We start from the raw sequence: 22,401 nt of genomic DNA on the forward strand, positions 1-22,401 counted from the left end.
CATTCGACAAAAGGGAAAGGAGAAAGGAAGTAATCTAAGGTGCAGGGGTGCCTGAAGTTTATAGAAAAGCAAACTATCTGAAAAACAGGACGGGCCGTGGATTCACCGTGTCAAGAAAGAAAGAAAAATATCAGGTAAGAATAAATTATATTTTCTTTCTAATGACACTGAGTCCACGGATCATCTTAATTACTGTTGGAAACCAATACCCAAGCTAGAGGACACGGATGATAAGGGAGGGACAAGACAGTTAACCTAAACAGAAGGCACCACTGCTTGAAGAACCTTTCTCCCAAAAGAAGCCTCTGCTGAAGCAAAAGTATCAAATTTGTAAAAATTTAGAAAAAGTATGCAAAGATGACCAAGTCGCAGCCTTGCAAAGCTGATGTACAGAATCTCCATTTTTGAAAGCCCAAGAAGATTAAACAGCCCTCATGGAATGAGCCGTGATTCTCTCAGGAGGCTGCTGACCAGCAGTCTCATATGCCAAGCGAATAACACTCCTCAACCAACAGGAAAGAGAAGTAGCCGTAGCTTTCTTATCCTTACGCTTCCCAGAAAAGACAACAAATAAAGAAGAAGACTGGCGAAAATCCTTAGTCGTCTGCAAATAATATTTCAATGCACGAACCACATCCAGGTTGTGCAACAAACGCTCCTTATGAGAAGGATTAGGACGCAAAGAAGGAACAAACAACAAACAAAAAACATGTACACCAAAGTAAACATAATAAACTGAGCCTCCAAACATCCCCAGTGCCTGCAAAACTGCCATACAATAAACCGTTAACCTAGAAGGCTGATTGTATATTTAGACAGTATTAACTATCAAAGTGCCAAATTCTCCTATAGCAAAACAGGGGAAGAAATAGGCACTTACCTCAAAAATCTGTCCGGCAGCAGGACAGCTCACTTGGTATGAGAGGGGCTTCCTACCTCACATGGACCTGTGTAAAAAAGAAAAGGCTGAGTAAACTTACTCAAACTTTCAACCAAGGGCAGCATGAAACTACTTGGGAAGCCCAGTGGGGATTATACCCCACAAGTTCCCAAATGCTTAAAAGCCACCACTTGCTCTGACTAAACCCCAAAGAAAACCAGAGCAAACTTGCTCTGCTTAAAAAATAAAATATTGATTGAAGAATCAGACACCTAACTTTACCCCTCCTTGCAACCGATACAAGCAAAGAGAATTACTGGGGATTGTGGGTAGGGGAAGTGGTATTTAACAGCTTTTGCTGTGGTGCTCTTTGCCTCCTCCTGCTGGTCAGGAGTGATATTCCCAACAGTAATTAAGATGATCCGTGGACTCACTGTGTCATTAGAAAGAAATATGGCATCATTAGGCTAATACTCCACATCTCTCAGACAAACACTGTACTTTGAGAGGAACTGGGCTTCAAAATGCTTAGAAGCGCCATTCACAGAAGAAATCAAGCACAACATGCTTCACCATCCTCCAATGAAGGCAAAGTTTGAAAAACTGAAGTATGAGTGAGGTGGGAGGTGCATTTATAGGCATTTTGAGGTTTGGGAAACTTTGCCTCCTCCAGGTAGGAATGTATATCCCATACGTCACTAGCTCATGGACTCTTGCCACTTACATGAAAGAAAAAGAAAAAAAAAAAAAAAGAAAAAAAATATATATATACACACACACACATACATTATTCTTCCTCTGAGGAAGAAGGAATATTTGATCCTTCGAAACACGTAAGGGACTTATTTCCTGGGCACTTAAGTGTGCCAGCACAGCACCGCATTGGTGTTAAGACTTTCTGCTTTACTGATATTAAACACTGCTTACCCTGACCCACCACTGGGAAAACGAAGGAATCTTGTATAAGTATAGGTGTTTACATTGCCTGCTTATACATACCTCATATGTTTAAAGTTTCCAAATGTGAGTAGGAATTGTATCTGTGTTGTCTCTTTCTTTTGCACTATTAAAACAATATTATGCTATCTTTTGCTTTGCATAATCATCTGGCACACTGAGAGGCACTCAGGAACTCCTATTTGGAAGCATTACACCATACTCCAGGAGGGGAATACCTAACCAGCTTCTGATATATATCCAGTTTTGGGCTAACCCTCACAGATGCGGCAACTTACCTCATAGGATTGAGATAGATATACATATGATTTTGCTGTACTTTTAACAAATTAAAAACAAAATTTATGCTTACCTGATAAATGTATTTATTTCTTGACACGGTGAGTCCACGGAATCATCAATTACTGTTGGGAATATCACTCCTGGCCAGCAGGAGGAGGCAAAGAGCACTTATCACTTCCCTTCCCACAAACCCCAGTCCTTCAACCAAAGGAAAAGAGAGAAAGGAAATAACACAAGGTGCAGAGGTGCCTGAGGTTTATATAACAGAAACTGTCTGGAAAAACAGGGTGGGCCGTGGACTCACCGTGTCAAGAAATAAATTTATCAGGTAAGCATAATTTTTTTTTCTTTCTAATGGCACGGTGAGTCCACAGGATCATCAATTACTGTTGGGAATCAATACCCAAGCTAGAGGGCACAGATGATAAGGGAGGGACAAGACAGGTGAACTAAACAGAAGGCTCCACTGCTTGCAGAACCTCTCTCCCAAAGGAAAAATTGGACAGACTATGCAGAGAAAACCAAGTAGCAGCCTTGAAATCCCTTTCACAGAAGCTTAATTTTGATTACCTAAAAAAAAAAGAGACCGTCCTAATGGAAAGGACTGAAATTATCTCAGGAGATTGCAGCCCAGTAGTCTCATAGGCAATACCAAATATACCTCTCTCAAAAGAGAAAGAAAAATAGCAGAAGCTTTCTGCCCTCTACTTTTCTCAGAGAAACAAATAAACAGGGCAGAAGACTGGTGAAAATCCTTAGTCACCTGACATAAATCACGCACAACCTCCAAATTTGTGCAACAAACAGAAAGAAGAACTATGTCAAAGAAAAGAAACAACAAATTCTTGATAAAATTTCTTGCCCAGAGCCACTTTAGGAAGAACTTAAAGTAGTGCTAAAACCCGCCTCATCTGCATAAAAGAGAAGATAAGGTGAATCACACTGCCAAGCTGAGAGTTCCGAGACTCTCTGAGCAGAAGAGACAGTCTTCCAAGATAACAACTCAATATCTATGGAATGAAAAGGCTCAAACAGAGCCTGACGCAAAACTCTAAGAACAAGTATAGGCTCCAAGGTGGAGCAACCAACTTAAACACAAGCCTGATTCCGACCAGGGCCTGACAAAAAGATTGCACATTTGGCAAGTCCGCCAGAAGCTTATGTAGCAAAAATAGACAATGCAGAAATCAGACTCTTTAGGGTACTGACTGACAAATCCTTCTCTAGATATCCTGGAGACAGGACCAAGATCTAGGAATCCTGACTCCACTCCAAGAGTAGTCCTTTGATTCCCACCAAAAAAGAGAAGTACGCCATAATCTATGACAAAACTTTTAGAAACTGGCTTGCAAGCCTGAGTCATGGTCACAATGACCGACTCAGAACACCCATGCTTAGACAAAACAAAGCATTTAATCTCCAAGCAGGCAGCATCAGAGAAACAAGATTTAAATGAAGGAAGGGACCCTGCTCAGAAGGTCCTTCCTCAGGGACCGTCCAAAGTGGAGAGATGACATTACTACTAAGTCTGCATACCAGGTCCTGCGAGGTCACGCAGAGACTAATAGAATCACTGCCGCTCTCTCCTGTTGAATATGAGCAATGACTCTTGTAATGCGAACAAACAGAGAAAACAGTTATGCCAGACTGAATTCCAAGAAAAACGCAAGCATCTATCAGGGCGATCAGTGATCACCATACCATGTAAACTTGGCGTTCTGTTAAAACAGCCTCAGAAGCCAACTCCAGACTCCCCATCTGAGGGTTTACCTAGAAAATACCTCCGGAAGAGGACCCACTCCGCCGGGATGAAAAATCTGTTCAAAAGCCAATTGTCCACCCCTGAAAAATGGAGGACAGACAGCAATTGTGAGCTTCCGCCCACTGAACAATCCAAATCACCTCCAACATGGCTCAGAAACCCCTAGTTCCTACCTGGTGGCTGAAATAAACCAATGAGGTAATAATATCCGACTGGAACCAAGTGAAGGACGACTGAGGCCAAAAGTTCAAGCCATCAGAGCATTGCAAATCGCTCTCTACTCCAAGATGTTAAAGAGATAAGCAGACACTTCCGAGTCCATAATTCTTAAACAAGACCCAGACAGCTTACTAGCCCAGCAGACTGGCATCGTGGTCATATCACCCAGGAATATCTCCAGAAGCACGTGCCCCGAGATAGATACCCCTAAAAAAATACTATGGGAAACAGTCTCTTGACTGATCTAGATCTATCCTTTGAGACAGATCTGAGAGATCTCCCTTCTATGTAAAATAGCAAAGCGAGGAAAATCAGCTGTAGCTAGATCCGAACTCCCAATCTACTGGTTGCAAAGTGGCCAAGCTAGCTACCGGAACACTAGGGCTTGCTGTTGGCCGGACAGTAGACCAGAGAGATGAAAAGTCTTAACCTAAATAGAGAATCTATTAAGGACCAAGCATACCGCACCTGGTGTTCCTAGGTGGTCTTCCACTCAGGTACAGACCAGGCCTGACCCTGCATAACTTCCGAGATCAGACGGAATCGAGTGCATTCAGGGTATAGTGGCTGTAACCCCAAATAATGACCCTTGTGGAGTGAACAAGGGATCCCTACTCCAGATTCATTTCCCCTCCCTGGGAAAAAAAGATTGGACAAGATTTCTTAAAAGAGAGGATGACACCTGAACTATATATTGTCCAGAAAAAAACATAATTTATGCTTACCTGATAAATTCCTTTCTTCTGTTGTGTGATCAGTCCACGGGTCATCATTACTTCTGGGATATAACTCCTCCCCAACAGGAAATGCAAGAGGATTCACCCAGCAGAGCTGCATATAGCTCCTCCCCTCTACGTCAGTCCCAGTCATTCGACCAAGAATCAACGAGAAAGGAGTAACCAAGGGTGAAGTGGTGACTGGAGTATAATTTAAAAGATATTTACCTGCCTTAAAACAGGGCGGGCCGTGGACTGATCACACAACAGAAGAAAGGAATTTATCAGGTAAGCATAAATTATGTTTTCTTCTGTTATGTGTGATCAGTCCACGGGTCATCATTACTTCTGGGATACCAATACCAAAGCAAAAGTACACGGATGACGGGAGGGATAGGCAGGCTCATTATACAGACGGAACCACTGCCTGAAGAACCTTTCTCCCAAAAATAGCCTCCGAAGAAGCAAAAGTGTCAAATTTGTAAAATTTGGAAAAAGTATGAAGCGAAGACCAAGTTGCAGCCTTGCAAATCTGTTCAACAGAGGCCTCATTCTTAAAGGCCCAAGTGGAAGCCACAGCTCTAGTGGAGTGAGCTGTAATTCTTTCAGGAGGCTGCTGTCCAGCAGTCTCATAGGCTAAACGTATTATGCTACGAAGCCAAAAAGAGAGAGAGGTAGCAGAAGCTTTTTGACCTCTCCTCTGTCCAGAGTAAACGACAAACAAGGAAGAAGTTTGGCGAAAATCTTTAGTTGCCTGCAAGTAGAACTTGAGGGCACGAACTACATCCAGATTGTGTAAAAGACGTTCCTTCTTTGAAGAAGGATTTGGACACAAGGATGGGACAACAATCTCTTGATTGATGTTCCTGTTAGTGACTACCTTAGGTAAGAACCCAGGTTTAGTACGCAGAACTACCTTGTCTGAGTGAAAAATCAGATAAGGGGAATCACAATGTAAGGCTGATAACTCAGAGACTCTTCGAGCCGAGGAAATAGCCATCAAAAACAGAACTTTCCAAGATAACATTTTTATATCAATGGAATGAAGGGGTTCAAACGGAACACCCTGTAAGACGTTAAGAACTAAGTTTAAACTCCATGGTGGAGCAACAGCTTTAAACACAGGCTTGATCCTAGCTAAAGCCTGACAAAAGGACTGGACGTCTGGATTTTCTGACAGACGTCTGTGTAACAAGATGGACAGAGCTGAAATCTGTCCCTTTAATGAACTAGCTGATAAACCCTTTTCTAAACCTTCTTGTAGAAAAGACAATATCCTAGCGATCCTAACCTTACTCCAGGAGTAACCTTTGGATTCGCACCAGTATAGGTATTTCCGCCATATTTTATGGTAAATCCTTCTGGTAACAGGCTTCCTAGCCTGAATCAGGGTATCAATAACCGACTCAGAAAAACCACGTTTTGATAAAATCAAGCGTTCAATTTCCAAGCAGTCAGCTTCAGAGAAGTTAGATTTTGATGTTTGAATGGACCCTGTATCAGAAGGTCCTGTCTTAGAGGTAGAGACCAAGGCGGACAGGATGACATGTCCACTAGATCTGCATACCAAGTCCTGCGTGGCCAAGCAGGTGCTATTAGAATTACTGATGCTCTCTCCTGTTTGATTTTGGCAATCAATCGAGGAAGCAGCGGGAAGGGTGGAAACACATAAGCCATCCTGAAGTTCCAAGGTGCTGTCAAAGCATCTATCAGAACTGCTCCCGGATCCCTGGATCTGGACCCGTAGCGAGGAAGTTTGGCGTTCTGGCGAGACGCCATGAGATCTATCTCTGGTTTGCCCCAACGTCGAAGTATTTGGGCAAAGACCTCCGGATGAAGTTCCCACTCCCCCGGATGAAGAGTCTGGCGACTCAAGAAATCCGCCTCCCAGTTCTCCACTCCCGGGATGTGGATTGCTGACAGGTGGCAAGAGTGAGACTCTGCCCAGCGAATTATCTTTGATACTTCCATCATTGCTAGGGAGCTTCTTGTCCCTCCCTGATGGTTGATGTAAGCTACAGTCGTGATGTTGTCCGACTGAAACCTGATGAACCCCCGAGTTATTAACTGGGGCCAAGCCAGAAGGGCATTGAGAACTGCTCTCAATTCCAGAATGTTTATTGGAAGGAGACTCTCCTCCTGATTCCATAGTCCCTGAGCCTTCAGAGAATTCCAGACAGCGCCCCAACCTAGTAGGCTGGCGTCTGTTGTTACAATTGTCCAGTCTGGCCTGCTGAATGGCATCCCCCTGGACAGGTGTGGCCGATGAAGCCACCATAGAAGAGAATTTCTGGTCTCTTGATTCAGATTCAGAGCAGGGGACAAATCTGAGTAATCCCCATTCCACTGACTTAGCATGCATAATTGCAGCGGTCTGAGGTGTAGGCGTGCAAAAGGTACTATGTCCATTGCCGCTACCATTAAGCCGATCACCTCCATGCATTGAGCTACTGACGGGTGTTGAATGGAATGAAGGACGCGGCATGCATTTTGAAGTTTTGTTAACCTGTCTTCTGTCAGGTAAATCTTCATTTCTACAGAATCTATAAGAGTCCCCAAGAATGGAACTCTTGTGAGAGGAAAGAGAGAACTCTTCTTTTCGTTCACTTTCCATCCATGCGACCTTAGAAATGCCAGAACTAACTCTGTATGAGACTTGGCAGTTTGAAAGCTTGAAGCTTGTATTAGAATGTCGTCTAGGTACGGAGCTACCGAAATCCCTCGCGGTCTTAGTACCGCTAGAAGGGCACCCAGAACCTTTGTGAAGATTCTTGGAGCCGTAGCCAATCCGAATGGAAGAGCTACAAACTGGTAGTGCCTGTCTAAGAAGGCAAACCTTAGATACCGGTGATGATCTTTGTGGATCGGTATGTGAAGGTAAGCATCCTTTAAATCCACTGTGGTCATGTACTGACCCTCTTGGATCATGGGTAAGATTGTCCGAATAGTTTCCATTTTGAACGATGGAACTCTTAGGAATTTGTTTAGAGTCTTTAAATCTAAGATTGGCCTGAAAGTTCCCTCTTTTTTGGGAACCACAAACAGGTTTGAGTAGAACCCTTGTCCTTGTTCCGACCACGGAACCGGATGGATCACTCCCATTGTTAACAGATCTTGTACGCAGCGTAGAAACGCTTCTTTCTTTATCTGGTTTGTTGACAACCTTGACAGATGAAATCTCCCTCTTGGGGGAGATAATTTGAAGTCTAGAAGGTATCCCTGAGATATGATCTCTAGTGCCCAGGGATCCTGAACATCTCTTGCCCAGGCCTGGGCGAAGAGGGAGAGTCTGCCCCCTACTAGATCCGGTCCCGGATCGGGGGCTCTCGGTTCATGCTGTCTTTGGGGCAGCAGCAGGTTTCCTGGCCTGCTTGCTTTTGTTCCAGGACTGGTTAGGCTTCCAGCCTTGCCTGTAACGAGCAACAGCTCCTTCCTGTTTTGGTGCAGTGGAGGTTGATGCTGCTCCTGTTTTGAAATTCCGAAAGGGACGAAAATTAGACTGTCTAGCCTTAGCTTTGGCCTTGTCTTGAGGTAGGGCGTGGCCCTTACCTCCCGTAATGTCAGCGATAATTTCTTTCAAACCGGGCCCGAATAAGGACTGCCCCTTGAAAGGTATATTAAGTAATTTGGACTTAGAAGTAACATCAGCTGACCAGGATTTTAGCCACAGTGCCCTGCGTGCCTGTATGGCGAATCCTGAGTTCTTAGCCGTAAGTTTGGTTAAATGTACTACGGCCTCCGAAATGAAAGAATTAGCTAGTTTAAGGACTCTAAGCCTGTCCGTAATGTCGTCTAGCGTAGAGGAACTAAGGTTCTCTTCAAGCGACTCAATCCAAAATGCTGCCGCAGCCGTAATCGGCGCGATACATGCAAGGGGTTGTAATATAAAACCTTGTTGAACAAACATTTTCTTAAGGTAACCCTCTAATTTTTTATCCATTGGATCTGAGAAAGCACAGCTATCCTCCACCGGGATAGTGGTACGCTTAGCTAAAGTAGAAACTGCTCCCTCCACCTTGGGGACCGTTTGCCATAAGTCCCGAGTGGTGGCGTCTATTGGAAACATCTTTCTAAATATTGGAGGGGGTGAGAACGGCACACCGGGTCTATCCCACTCCTTAGTAACAATTTCAGTTAGTCTCTTAGGTATAGGAAAAACGTCAGTACTCGCCGGTACCGCAAAGTATTTATCCAACCTACACAGTTTCTCTGGTATTGCAACAGTGTTACAATCGTTGAGAGCTGCTAAGACCTCCCCTAGTAGTACACGGAGGTTCTCCAATTTAAATTTAAAATTTGAAATATCTGAGTCCAATCTGTTTGGATCAGAACCGTCACCCACAGAATGAAGCTCTCCGTCCTCATGCTCTGCGAGCTGTGACGCAGTATCAGACATGGCCCTAGCATTGTCAGCGCACTCTGTTCTCACCCCAGAGTGATCACGCTTGCCTCTTAGTTCAGGTAATTTAGACAAAACTTCAGTCATAACAGTAGCCATATCTTGTAATGTTATCTGTAATGGCCGCCCAGATGTACTAGGCGCCAAAATATCACGCACCTCCCGGGCGGGAGATGCAGGTACTGTCGCGTGAGGCGAGTTAGTCGGCATAACTCTCCCCTCGCTGTTTGGTGAAATTTGTTCGCATTGTACAGATTGACTTTTATTTAAAGTAGCATCAATACAGTTAGTACATAAATTTCTATTGGGCTCCACCTTGGCATTGGAACAAATGACACAGATATCTTCCTCTGAGTCAGACATGTTTAACACACTAGCAAAAAAAAAACTTACAACTTGGTTATAAACTTTTTTAGCAAAAAAACGCACCGTGCCTCAAAGAGGTACTAACGATTAAATGACAGTTGAAATAATGAACTGAAAAACAGTTATTGCATCAAACTTTAAAACAACACAACTTTTAGCAAAGGTTTGTTCCCATTAGTAAAAAACAACACTAATTAAATTTGTACATAAGAAAACAAAACAACGTTTTTTATACACAGTCACTATAAGAATTCTCACAGCTCTGCTGAGAGAATTTACCTCCCTTCAAAGAAGTTTGAAGACCCCTGAGATCTGTCAGAGATGAACCGGATCATGCAGGAAATATAAAAGTAGCTGACTGGAATTTTTTGATGCGTAGCAAAGAGCGCCAAAAACGGCCCCTCCCTCTCCCACACAGCAGTGAAGAGAAACGAAACTGTCACAATTAAAGCAAAAAAACTGCCAAGTGGAAAATAATGCCCAAATATTTATTCACACAGTACCTCAGCAATGTAAACGATTCTACATTCCAGCAAAAACGTTTAACATGAGAATAGTTATTAAAAGGATTAGTGACCTTTAACACAGTAGTTCCGGTGAAATACCATCCCCAGAATACTGAAGTGTATACATACATGTCATTTTAACGGTATGGCAGGCTTTTCTCATCAATTCCATTCAGAAAATAAAAACTGCCACATACCTCAATGCAGATTCATCTGCCCGCTGTCCCCTGATCTGAAGCCTTTACCTCCCTCAGATGGTCGAGAACAGCAATATGATCTTAACGACTCCGGTTAAAATCATAGTAAAAAATCTCTGTCAGATTCTTCCTCAAACTCTGCCAGAGAAGTAATAACACGCTCCGGTGCTATTTTAAAATAACAAACTTTTGATTGAAGTCATAAAAACTAAGTATAATCACCATAGTCCTCTCACACATCCTATCTAGTCGTTGGGTGCAAGAGAATGACTGGGACTGACGTAGAGGGGAGGAGCTATATGCAGCTCTGCTGGGTGAATCCTCTTGCATTTCCTGTTGGGGAGGAGTTATATCCCAGAAGTAATGATGACCCGTGGACTGATCACACATAACAGAAGAAAACCTTGCAATATCCCAAGACCTAAAAGTCTGTCTAGGATGATGAAAACTCAGAAACTCAAAATTGCAGGTCAGAATCTGAGCTAAATACCTAGATCCTGTACCCAAACTGGGACTGTGAATGTCACTCATCGAACCTGGATTGCAGATACCCTAGATAGCGAAATCTGCCCCTGGGAGGAAATCCTGGATTGGATTCCAAAAGGCAAGAATGAGCACAAAAAGGAAACTATCCTTCAGTCTTACTCTCTTGACATGTGGTAGAAAAATATCTTTTTCACCCTTACAGTCAGAGGATAATTCTGCTAGACCAAGTCCCAACAAGGTCTCAATCTTAAAAAGGAGACGCCAGAAGCGTTGATTAGAAGGAAAATTAAGAATTGAAACTGCAACTGCAGAATTATAAAGCCTAAGCTGTACCACTAAACCACCGGTAGGTTACTCAGCTGTCAAGACTGCATCAATGTCCGGCGGCTAGTACAGCAAGTCTAATAAGACAGGTAATTGCTCTAAAAGAACAATTAAACCTCCAAATACTTATCCACCATAGTAGAAAAGTTCCCTTCTACTTAGGACACTGTGCATTTAAAGGAGTCAGCAACATGAGAATCCTTAAAAGGACTGGAGACAGGGAGAAAGGTATCCCTAGCTTCTCCTATGAAAAACATTTCATAGTACTTCTAGAACCTGCTCTGAAGAAAAGAACATCACAGAAAAGATCAAGTTTACTAAACTTCCAAGGGTTGACAACGACGGGGGCATCGATGTCGTCCAAATAACCAAAAACCTCCTTTAACAATACACGAGGTGTTCAAGCATACATTTGAAGGAAATCACTTCAGCATCAGAAGAAGGAATTAAACTACCCATTCTGAGATTTCACCCTCAGAAGTCTACCGACAAAGCATAGAGAAGTGGAGCAGAAACCTTAAAATCCAAAGAAAACATATCCTCTTGCAAATTTCCTGAGATAAGGAAAAACAGGCAAGCCCCAAATATCCCCAGAGGACACTTGAGCTGCAAAATCTGTTAGCAAACATACTCCTCCAGGAGATTGAGAGGAACCGCAGGGCACTGCTGTGACGCCATAGAGGTTTGGGACAGATAAGGAAAAAACTGTATTGTTGCCTAAACAGTATCATCCTGGAAGATATGAGGCTCAGATGCTAACATATATCACAGAAATACCTAAACAATAAAATCTTAAGCAATGCACTCCTTTTTGAGATAAAGAAGGAACTGCGGGGCACTGCCTGTGACTCTGTTAAAGCTTGGGATGTATAGGAGAAACTGTTGCATATCTAAACAGCATAATCCTGGGGGAAAATGATGATCTGAGGCAGCAAACTAACTGTACATACAATAGTTTAACAAATTGTGCCACCCGTATAGGGAAACAAAAACAGAAAAGGGCAAAAAATAACTGCTTACATAGACATCTAACTAATCAAGCAGAAATATTTTTTTTAAAAAAAATCTTTAAAATTATAGACAAATTTATACTACACATCTATCAAGTAATTTGCCCCGTATAGAGTCTTTATTAAAAGCGACAATTCAAACTGCTATCAGAAAAAAAACAGAGCATGTATTTCTTATAACACATTAAAATACAATTTGGCACTTTGTCCAGTGTAATTCCCTAAGGTCTAAGATTAGCCCTTGGTACATAATAATTTAGCCCGTCTATAGCGGCAGCTAAATATAAAACAATGGGTCTTGTAAACTTGCAGCACAAGAGCGCCGCTCCGATCTCCACCTGGAGAACAAGTCGGGACTACGGACTGCATTCCTTAGAATCCAAAATGGCGCTGCTCAGTCTGAGAAGGAGGCGGAATTAAACACTGCAAGAAGATGAAGCATGCATACATCGCGCTTCGTCCCCCATAAGGGAATAACAAACGCAGTTCTACTTATTTAAACAAAAAACGGAAGAAAAACACCCACGATTGTAAATCGTACCTTAAAACAGGCGACATAAACGAAAGGCAAACTCTCCCCTAGGCAATAAAGACATAAAATTGTTTAACAGATTTGAACTGTCCCCTCATTCCCCTCTAAATATTCAAAATACGAAGGAATTTGAACTTACAAGAATCATCCTTATACATAAGGATTTGATAATTATTATATAAAAAATCTGAGTCTCAAATAAGGGTTAACCCCTTCTATCCTGAAGTAGATTAATACTAAAATTTCCCTAATCACATTAAAAGTGCCTGCTCACTGCCAGAAATTGTCCTTGTTAAGGAATTTGTGTCCCAAATTAAATACAGATAGGGCTGAGCCCCTGCAGTGCCAGCCTCCTAGCCCCAGAAGACAAAAGGCACTTACCTGTATATTCAGCTGTCCGGACAGCTCACCCGGCATGAGAGGATGCCACTCCTCACAGAGACCTGTGGAAACAAGAAAGGACAGAGTAAACATGCTCTGGGGCTTTTCACTCTTAGGGCAGAAAACATGTTAAGAAAACAAAGCAAGGGCTACCTTACAAGTTCCTAACTGCTTTAAAGCCACCACTGCCCTACTGAAGAGATTAACGTGGAGTACAGCTAAACCCAGGCTAGAGAAGTTCAGAGTAAACCTACTCTGGCATTTAAAATAATAAAATCTTGCTTTAAGTAAAAGAAATCCAATTTCTTCAGACACCGAAAACTTCACCTCCTCCTTGCACCGCAGGCAAAGAGAATGACTGGGGTTTGTGGGAAGGGAAGTGATACTTAACAGCTTTGCATTGGTGCTCTATGCCTCCTAATGCTGCTCAGGGGTGATATTCCCAGTAGTAATTGATGATCCTGTGAACTCACTGTGTCATTAGAAATAAAGTATTTTACTGCATCCATATTCAACATTCAGAGGAACTGGGGTTGGATTTTTTAATTTTAAGATATTTAATACTTTCTGATTATACTTTTTTGTAGCTGTACTACTGCAGATTTGCAGCTCCTAGTAAATAGCTTTATGTAACAAAACTGACTAATGCTAGGTGAAGTAGTAGAACCAACAAAGTGGGACTGATGAAGGTTTTCTCATTTTAATCTTGTACTTCTGATAAGTAAACCTGAATGCAGAATTAAACAATAATTTGGCTCACCAGGTTCTATCCTTATGCCACAGCCAGCACACCGGTAGTTCTGCTTTGCAACACAAACCTTCCTCCTATACAGCAACATAAGAGAGGTCATTACGATGGGCCAGTCTAGTCCTAACACAGAAGTTCTATTATGTTTATGGACTTACGTGGGTGCTGGATGGATGTTGAAAATAATCTGTGGACGAGGAGGTGCCCATTCCAAGTTTCCTCTAACCCTGATACGTAGCTTGTAGATATCTGCATGTTCCCCATCATCAGGAGAGATTGGCACAGAGTCTGGGATTGGCAGTAGCTAGAAGAGAGGAGACATTCACTTTTTCAAAACCAAACAACTATGAAACTCTAGAACCTGTGGCGGCCTCTGCTGAATGTTCCATGATAATGCAGCGTACTTGCATATAGTGGTATTAGCGTTTAACAGAATAGAGAAAATGAACTGAAATCACAACATATCGATGGGTTAAACTGCTTTAACAGTGTCTCAAATGTGTTGAAAAGCATATTTTAACAAGCAAAGAAGCATGTTGCAGGGCTCCTGAGGCATCAGGAATATTGCATGGGATGTGCCCTCTAGCACATGCTACACCTGCATATGCCATCTTCAGTTTTCTACAAAAGGAGTTTTTCATAAAGTGATGATTAAAGAGGTTTATAAGAGACCATAGACATGCTTGGAAATCAGTGGACAAAGGCTGATAGGTGTGTCTATAGTGAGCTACGTCACCATCATGTATAGTTCTCACAACATACAAAGAAAATGAAAGGAATAGTAACAAAGAATATTGGTGCAAGTTCAAACCTTTAAAGAACTGGAAAACAAAAATATAAAGTTCCTTAAAGCAAAAGAGCCACATTTTCTTTTTAAGTTGATATCAGTATATAAAGATACTATCCTGAGTATCTAATACCACCCTTAAATTCACAAATTAAGGCGAGTAGTACTCAAAAATCAATAACATAACAGTGACGCAATTGTGCTGTGGTCTCCAAATGAGGTTAAAGGGTAATTATAGTGAAAAACATTACATGCTCTAATTCCTACAAGTTAACACTAGCATTACTACAAGTTATGGGTTTAACCCCCACAAAAGGAAGAGGGTAGGAGTAAAATGAAGGAAATACATAAGCAAAGGTGAAAAATCCAATATATGGTGATGGGTCTACTACATTAAAAGAACAACTAGCATCAAAATTAAACTTTCAAGATTCAGAACGCAACATTTTTCCAATATTTAAATATGCGTAATATTTTTATATGCATACACTTTCTAAGGCTCCAGCTCCTACTGAGCATGTGCAAGATTCACAGAATATACGTGTATTCGAATCTGAATTTTATCAGAAAAAATATATATTTAGCTGATGACTAAAGGCTCCATGTATAAAGCATCGTAAGCTGCTCTGGAGCACTTGCGGGGCAGGTTCATACATGCGAGGCTGCTTCCACAATGTAAGAAGCAGCGGTTACATTTAGCCACCAATAAGCAAGCGTAAACCAGGTTCTGAAACAAAAATGGGCCGGCTCCTAAGCTTTACATTCCTGCTTTTAAAATAAAGATAGCAAGAGAATGAAGAAAATTTGATAATAGGAGTAAATTAGAAAGTTGCTTAAAATGCTTTATCTGAATCATAAAAGAAAAAAATTGGGTTTAGTGTCCCTATAATGACATAATGCGTGAGACAGTATTGGTTTCTCACATTTGTTAGGTATTTTTTCCTATTAGGCTCAACTCCTAAATATGTCAGAAGTACACTGAATATACAGGGGCGCTTAAAGGGACAGTCTTCTCCACAATGTCTATTGTTTAAAAAGATAGAAAAACAGAATTTATGTTTACCTGATAAATTTCTTTCTCCAACGGTGTGTCCGGTCCACGGCGTCATCCTTACTTGTGGGATATTCTCTTCCCCAACAGGAAATGGCAAAGAGCCCAGCAAAGCTGGTCACATGATCCCTCCTAGGCTCCGCCTACCCCAGTCATTCGACCGACGTTAAGGAGGAATATTTGCATAGGAGAAACCATATGGTACCGTGGTGACTGTAGTTAAAGAAAATAAAATATCAGACCTGATTAAAAAAACCAGGGCGGGCCGTGGACCGGACACACCGTTGGAGAAAGAAATTTATCAGGTAAACATAAATTCTGTTTTCTCCAACATAGGTGTGTCCGGTCCACGGCGTCATCCTTACTTGTGGGAACCAATACCAAAGCTTTAGGACACGGATGAAGGGAGGGAGCAAATCAGGTCACCTAAATGGAAGGCACCACGGCTTGCAAAACCTTTCTCCCAAAAATAGCCTCAGAAGAAGCAAAAGTATCAAACTTGTAAAATTTGGTAAAAGTGTGCAGTGAAGACCATGTGGAACCTCCCCCTTGGGGGAAGTCCCTTGAATTCCAGAAGATAACCCTGGGAGACTATTTCTAGCGCCCAAGGATCCAGAACATCTCTTGCCCAAGCCTGAGCGAAGAGAGAGAGTCTGCCCCCCACCAGATCCGGTCCCGGATCGGGGGCCAATATTTCATGCTGTCTTGGTAGCAGTGGCAGGTTTCTTGGCCTGCTTTCCCTTGTTCCAGCCTTGCATTGGTCTCCAAGCTGGCTTGGCCTGAGAAGTATTACCCTCTTGCTTAGAGGACGTAGCACCTTGGGCTGGTCCGTTTTTACGAAAGGGACGAAAATTAGGTCTATTTTTTGCCTTGAAAGGCCGATCCTGAGGAAGGGCGTGGCCCTTACCCCCAGTGATATCAGAGATAATCTCCTTCAAGTCAGGACCAAACAACGTTTTCCCCTTGAAAGGAATGTTTAGTAGCTTGTTCTTGGAAGACGCATCAGCCGACCAAGATTTCAACCAAAGCGCTCTGCGCGCCACAATAGCAAACCCAGAGTTCTTAGCCGCTAACTTAGCCAATTGTAAAGAGGCGTCTAGAGTGAAAGAATTAGCCAATTTGAGAGCATTGATTCTGTCCATAATCTCCTCATAAGGAGGAGAGTCACTATCGAGCACCTTAAGCAGTTCATCAAACCAGAAATATGCGGCAGTAGTGACAGGGACAATGCATGAAATGGGTTGTAGAAGGTAACCCTGCTGAACAAACATCTTTTTAAGCAAACCTTCTAATTTTTTATCCATAGGATCTTTGAAAGCACAACTATCCTCTATGGGAATAGTGGTGCGTTTGTTTAAAGTAGAAACCGCTCCCTCGACCTTGGGGACTGACTGCCATAAGTCCTTTCTGGGGTCGACCATAGGAAACAATTTTTTAAATATGGGGGGAGGGACGAAAGGAATACCGGGCCTTTCCCATTCTTTATTAACAATGTCCGCCACCCGCTTGGGTATAGGAAAAGCTTCTGGGAGCCCCGGCACCTCTAGGAACTTGTCCATTTTACATAGTTTCTCTGGGATGACTAAATTTTCACAATCATCCAGAGTGGATAATACCTCCTTAAGCAAAATGCGGAGATGTTCCAATTTAAATTTAAATGTAATCACATCAGATTCAGCCTGCTGAGAAATGTTCCCTAAATCAGTAATTTCTCCCTCAGACAAAACCTCCCTGGCCCCCTCAGATTGGGTTAGGGGCCCTTCAGAGATATTAATATCAGCGTCGTCATGCTCTTCAGTAACTAAAACAGAGCAGCCACGCTTACGCTGACAAGGGTTCATTTTGGCTAAAATGTTTTTGACAGAATTATCCATTACAGCCGTTAATTGTTGCATAGTAAGGAGTATTGGCGCGCTAGATGTACTAGGGGCCTCCTGAGTGGGCAAGACTCGTGTAGACGAAGGAGGGAATGATGCAGTACCATGCTTACTCCCCTCACTTGAGGAATCATCTTGGGCATCATTGTCATTATCACATAAATCACATTTATTTAAATGAATAGGAATTCTGGCTTCCCCACATTCAGAACACAGTCTATCTGGTAGTTCAGACATGTTAAACAGGCATAAACTTGATCAGAAAGTACAAAAAACGTTTTAAAATAAAACCGTTACTGTCACTTTAAATTTTAAACTGAACACACTTTATTACTGCAATTGCGAAAAAACATGAAGGAATTGTTCAAAAATCACCAAATTTTCACCACAGCGTCTTAAAGCCTTGAAAATATTGCACACCAATTTTGGAAGCTTTAACCCTTAAAATAACGGAACCGGAGCCGTTTTAAGCTTTAAACCCCTTTACAGTCCCTGGTATCTGCTTTGCTGAGACCCAACCAAACCCAAAGGGGAATACGATACCAAATGACGCCTTCAGAAGTCTTTTATAAGTATCAGAGCTCCTCTCACATGCGACTGCATGCCATGCCTCTCAAAAACAAGTGCGCAACACCGGCGCGAAAATGAGACTCTGCCTATGCTTTGGGAAAGCCCCTAAAGAATAAGGTGTCTAAAACAGTGCCTGCCGATATTATTATATCAAAATACCCAGATAAAATGATTCCTCAAGGCTAAATATGTGTTAATAATCAATCGATTTAGCCCAGAAAAAGTCTACAGTTTAAATAAGCCCTTGTGAAGCCCTTATTTACAATCGTAATAAACATGGCTTACCGGATCCCATAGGGAAAATGACAGCTTCCAGCATTACATCGTCTTGTTAGAATGTGTCATACCTCAAGCAGCAAGGGACTGCAAACTGTTCCCCCAACTGAAGTTAATTGCTCTCAACAGTCCTGTGTGGAACAGCCATGGATTTTAGTTACGGTTGCTAAAATCATTTTCCTCATACAAACAGAATTCTTCATCTCTTTTCTGTTTCTGAGTAAATAGTACGTACCAGCACTATTTGAAAATAACAAACTCTTGATTGAATAATGAAAAACTACAGTTAAACACTAAAAAACTCTAAGCCATCTCCGTGGAGATGTTGCCTGTACAACGGCAAAGAGAATGACTGGGGTAGGCGGAGCCTAGGAGGGATCATGTGACCAGCTTTGCTGGGCTCTTTGCCATTTCCTGTTGGGGAAGAGAATATCCCACAAGTAAGGATGACGCCGTGGACCGGACACACCTATGTTGGAGAAATCCCTTTATTACCCATTCCCCAAGTTTGCATAACAATATCTGCTTAAGATTGCAAGCTTCAGAGCTTCTCAAACTTGTAGTGCGTTTTGAGTTAAGGTGCAGTTACCAACAGCACCTTAAATGCAGGGCTCTCTTCTCTTTTTTCTGTTTGTTATTGTCCTTGTCCCATTAATTTAATGACCCTGTATTGCACAAAATGTAGGTACTTTATAAATGATGGGTAATGAATAATAATCCATCTCTAATCAAGTACATACCTTCTGAGGGGCATCATCCTCCGGAACTAACCACTCCAGCTCAGAGGCTGCAGGTAACTGCATTCCTTCAAACTGCTTCAGGAGTCCCATGGCAACAGCTTCAGCAGAATTAGAATGTAGGAAGGAATATGACCTGCTGATATAATATGTTAAGTATTAAATAAAGATAAAGTGGGATCTGCAGATTTAGGAAAGATTGAACTGTAACATTTACATCAGCAAGAAGTATGAATTACAGATGGTGAAAGTATATTGTAAATAAACATAAAAATATTCAGATATTGTTTAGGTTTTAAACATGACACGTTTAGGCTAAATTCCTGATGAACTTTATTTACTGTTTGGCAGTCAGATACCTGTGCCATATAAGGTTTGGCAGGATAGCAGTTAAACTGAGAATTTTATAATGTGGCAGGTAGACCATGTTTTCGCCTGTTTTAAAGAGTGTGCCCAGATAAACAGCTTGTTAAGTAGGTCTTAGCAGGATTTTTCCCCAGTTTATAATCCAGCCAAAAGGATTGTAGAATTTGCAGGACCTGCTGAGAGTGGGAGATAGTCTAAAGTTCTGAAACTGCCACCAGAGGAACGTGATCTGAAAAGTTTAACAGAAAAATCCCTAGTTTTCCTATTTTTGCTATCAGAGAAACAAAATCTTTGTGAAAATCCATGCTGCTGTAGATATTCCAAAGGGTAAGACGAGGAACTGAAAATGGTATGTGCAGAGTATAAACTTCAGAAAATGCACATAGGAGGGAGCTATAGGGATATGAAAAACAAAGGATCAATTGCTCACTTGCTGAGCGCTCTCTGGATCGAGTAAATCTTCCCCGACAACTACACAACAGGTGATTCCTAGCCTGAAGGGTTAGATCACACCCACAAAACGTAACACGTCCGGAACACGTGACCCACACAGAGGAGAGACACACATGAACGGCATAGAGACGGCGGAGGAAGCCAAGGATTACACCCAGAGGGAGACAAACACGCATAAAGAGGTTGGTGGTAACACAGCTACAAATTTGTTGGTGTGAGTTTGACCTACAATTTGGGTAATACTGTGAACTGAAGTAAGCGGGTGGGAAAAGTGATAAAAATCATAAGTGGCTATTGGGAACCGTTTAGCAAAAGACTGCCTCAAAATTTAAAGAGAAGGTAAACTTTGGTGAATGAAAGCCCGTTTTTTAAAAATACTATTAAAAACAAGGGCACTTTCATTCATCAAAGTTTACAAAGCAGCCGTTTTCTTTAAAAAATTACCTTTTTTTCTTTTCACAGCTAGAGCAGCTTCCCTCACCTAGAGATCCTCTATTCACACGTCAGCAATGACTAATCCTGCTTCCTCCAATCACAGCATGGCCTCAGGCAATGACTACCCTGGGGGGAAAGCTGTGATTGGAGGAAGCCGGATTAGTCATTGCTGACGTGTGAAGAGCGGATCTCTATGAGACCCTTCTAGATTGTAAGTTCCCACGGGAATAGGGCTCTCAATCCCTCCTGTATGTGTTTGCAAATTTTGTCCTGTATCTTACAAGTATTTTTTATCTAAATGAATTGTATCCATGGACAGCGCTGCGGAATATGTTGGCGCTTAATAAATAAAGTATAATAATAATAATAATAATAATAAAATGTGGGGGAAGCTGCTCTGGCTGTGAAAAGAAAAAAAGGTAATTTTTTTAACAAAGCGGATGCTTTGTAAACTTTGATGAATGAAAGTGCCCCTGTTTTTAAAAGTATTTTTAAAAAATGGGCTTTCATTCACCAAAGTTTACCTTCACTTTAACGTATGAGTATATGAGTGAACTTGTGAAATACACTGTCTAAACCAGATTCAAACGCGCCATACTGTTTCTTTTTTGCTGGATACAAATAAGAGTGAGACCAATAATATTGAAACAAAAATCTCCAGGTCCACAACACAATATCTATATTCAAGCTACCGGTGGTATATGTGATATTACAAATGTGTCTATAAAGTATATAAATATATCAGTGTTTTACTGAATTTTATAACTCTCTTTGTTTTCTACATATTATCTATAATAAGAGGATTTTAACGGAGTAAAAAGAGTCTAATAGGGATTGATGCACTAATTAATATATCTGAATTAATATATCTGAATACTGAAAAGTAGGGCCATAGTTCCCTGATTTTACATTCATTAGATATAGTGTGTATTTAAGCAGGATTTTTCTCCAGTTTATAATCCAGCCAAAGGATTGTAGAATTTGCAGGACCTGCTGAGAGTGGGAGATAGTCTACAGATTTAAACTTGCCACCAGAGGAATGTGATCTAAATAGTTAAACAGAAAAATCCCTAGTTTTCATATTTTTGCTATCAGAGAAACCAAATCTTTGTGAAAATCCATGCTGCTGTAGATATTCCAAAGGGTAAGACGAGGAACTGAAAAACATAATTTATTCTGATAAATGTATTTATTTCTTGACACTGTGAGTCCACGGATCATCTTAATTACTGTTGGGAATATCACTCCTGACCAGCAGGAGGAGGCAAAGAGCACCACAGCAAAAGCTGTTAAATACCACTCCCCCTACCCACAATTCCCAGTCATTCGACCAAAGGGAAAGGAGAAAGGAAGTTATCTAAGGTGCTGAGATGCCTGAAGTTTATAAAAAAGCAAACTATCTGAAAAACAGGGCGGGCCGTGGACTCACCATGTTAAGAAATAAATAAATTTATCAGGTAAGAATAAATTGTTTTCTTTCTAATGACACGGTGAGTTCACGGATCATCTTAATTACTGTTGGGAACCAATACTCAAGCTAGAGGACATGGATGATAAGGGAGGGACAAGACAGTTAACCTAAACAGAAGGCACCACTGCTTGAAAAACCTTTCTTCCAAAAGAAGCCTCTGCTAAAGCAAAAGTATCAAATTTGAAACATTTTGAAAAAGTATGCAAAGATGAACAAGTCGCAGCCTTGCAAAGCTGATCTACAGAAGCTACATTTTTGAAAGCCCAAGAAGATGAAACAGCCCTCGTGGAATGAGCCGTGATTCTCTCAGGAGGCTGCTGACAAGCAGTCTCATATGCCAAGTGAATAACACTCCTCAACCAACAAGAAAGAGAAGTAGCCGTAGCTTTCTTATCCTTACACTTCCCAGAAAAGACAACAAATAAAGAAGAAGACTGGTGAAAATCCTTAGCTGCCTGCAAATAATATTTCAATGCATGAACCACATCCAGGTTGTGCAACAAACGCTCCTTATGAGAAGAAGGATTAGGACACAAAGAAGGAACAACAATCTCTTGATTAATATTCTTATCATAAACAACCTTGGGAAGAAAACCCAAGGCAGTATGCAGAA

At 41.6% G+C, this 22,401-nt stretch overlaps 1 protein-coding gene and 1 pseudogene across 4 annotated transcripts in view; both read right to left on the reverse strand.

The window, feature by feature from the left end:
* RUBCN (rubicon autophagy regulator) overlaps positions 1-22,401 on the reverse strand; it is a 222,708-nt gene that overhangs the window by 51,961 nt on the left and 148,346 nt on the right. For 2 of the 4 annotated variants that reach the window (XM_053710291.1, XM_053710289.1), the window contains 3 exons: positions 19,067-19,199; positions 13,924-14,069; positions 13,778-13,842 (listed from right to left, as the gene is read on the reverse strand). In XM_053710291.1, coding sequence (XP_053566266.1) covers positions 13,778-13,842; positions 13,924-14,069; positions 19,067-19,199 — 344 coding nt within the window. Of the gene's footprint in view, positions 1-13,777; positions 13,843-13,923; positions 14,070-19,066; positions 19,203-22,401 lie in introns of all 4 variants that reach the window. The other 2 variants (XM_053710290.1, XM_053710288.1) reach the window with 1 other exon arrangement.
* LOC128658466 (uncharacterized) lies at positions 4,557-4,675 on the reverse strand (annotated as a pseudogene).

Source organism: Bombina bombina, chromosome 4, assembly GCF_027579735.1.
Source record: "Bombina bombina isolate aBomBom1 chromosome 4, aBomBom1.pri, whole genome shotgun sequence".
In the NCBI taxonomy this organism is placed as follows: Eukaryota; Metazoa; Chordata; class Amphibia; order Anura; family Bombinatoridae; genus Bombina; species Bombina bombina.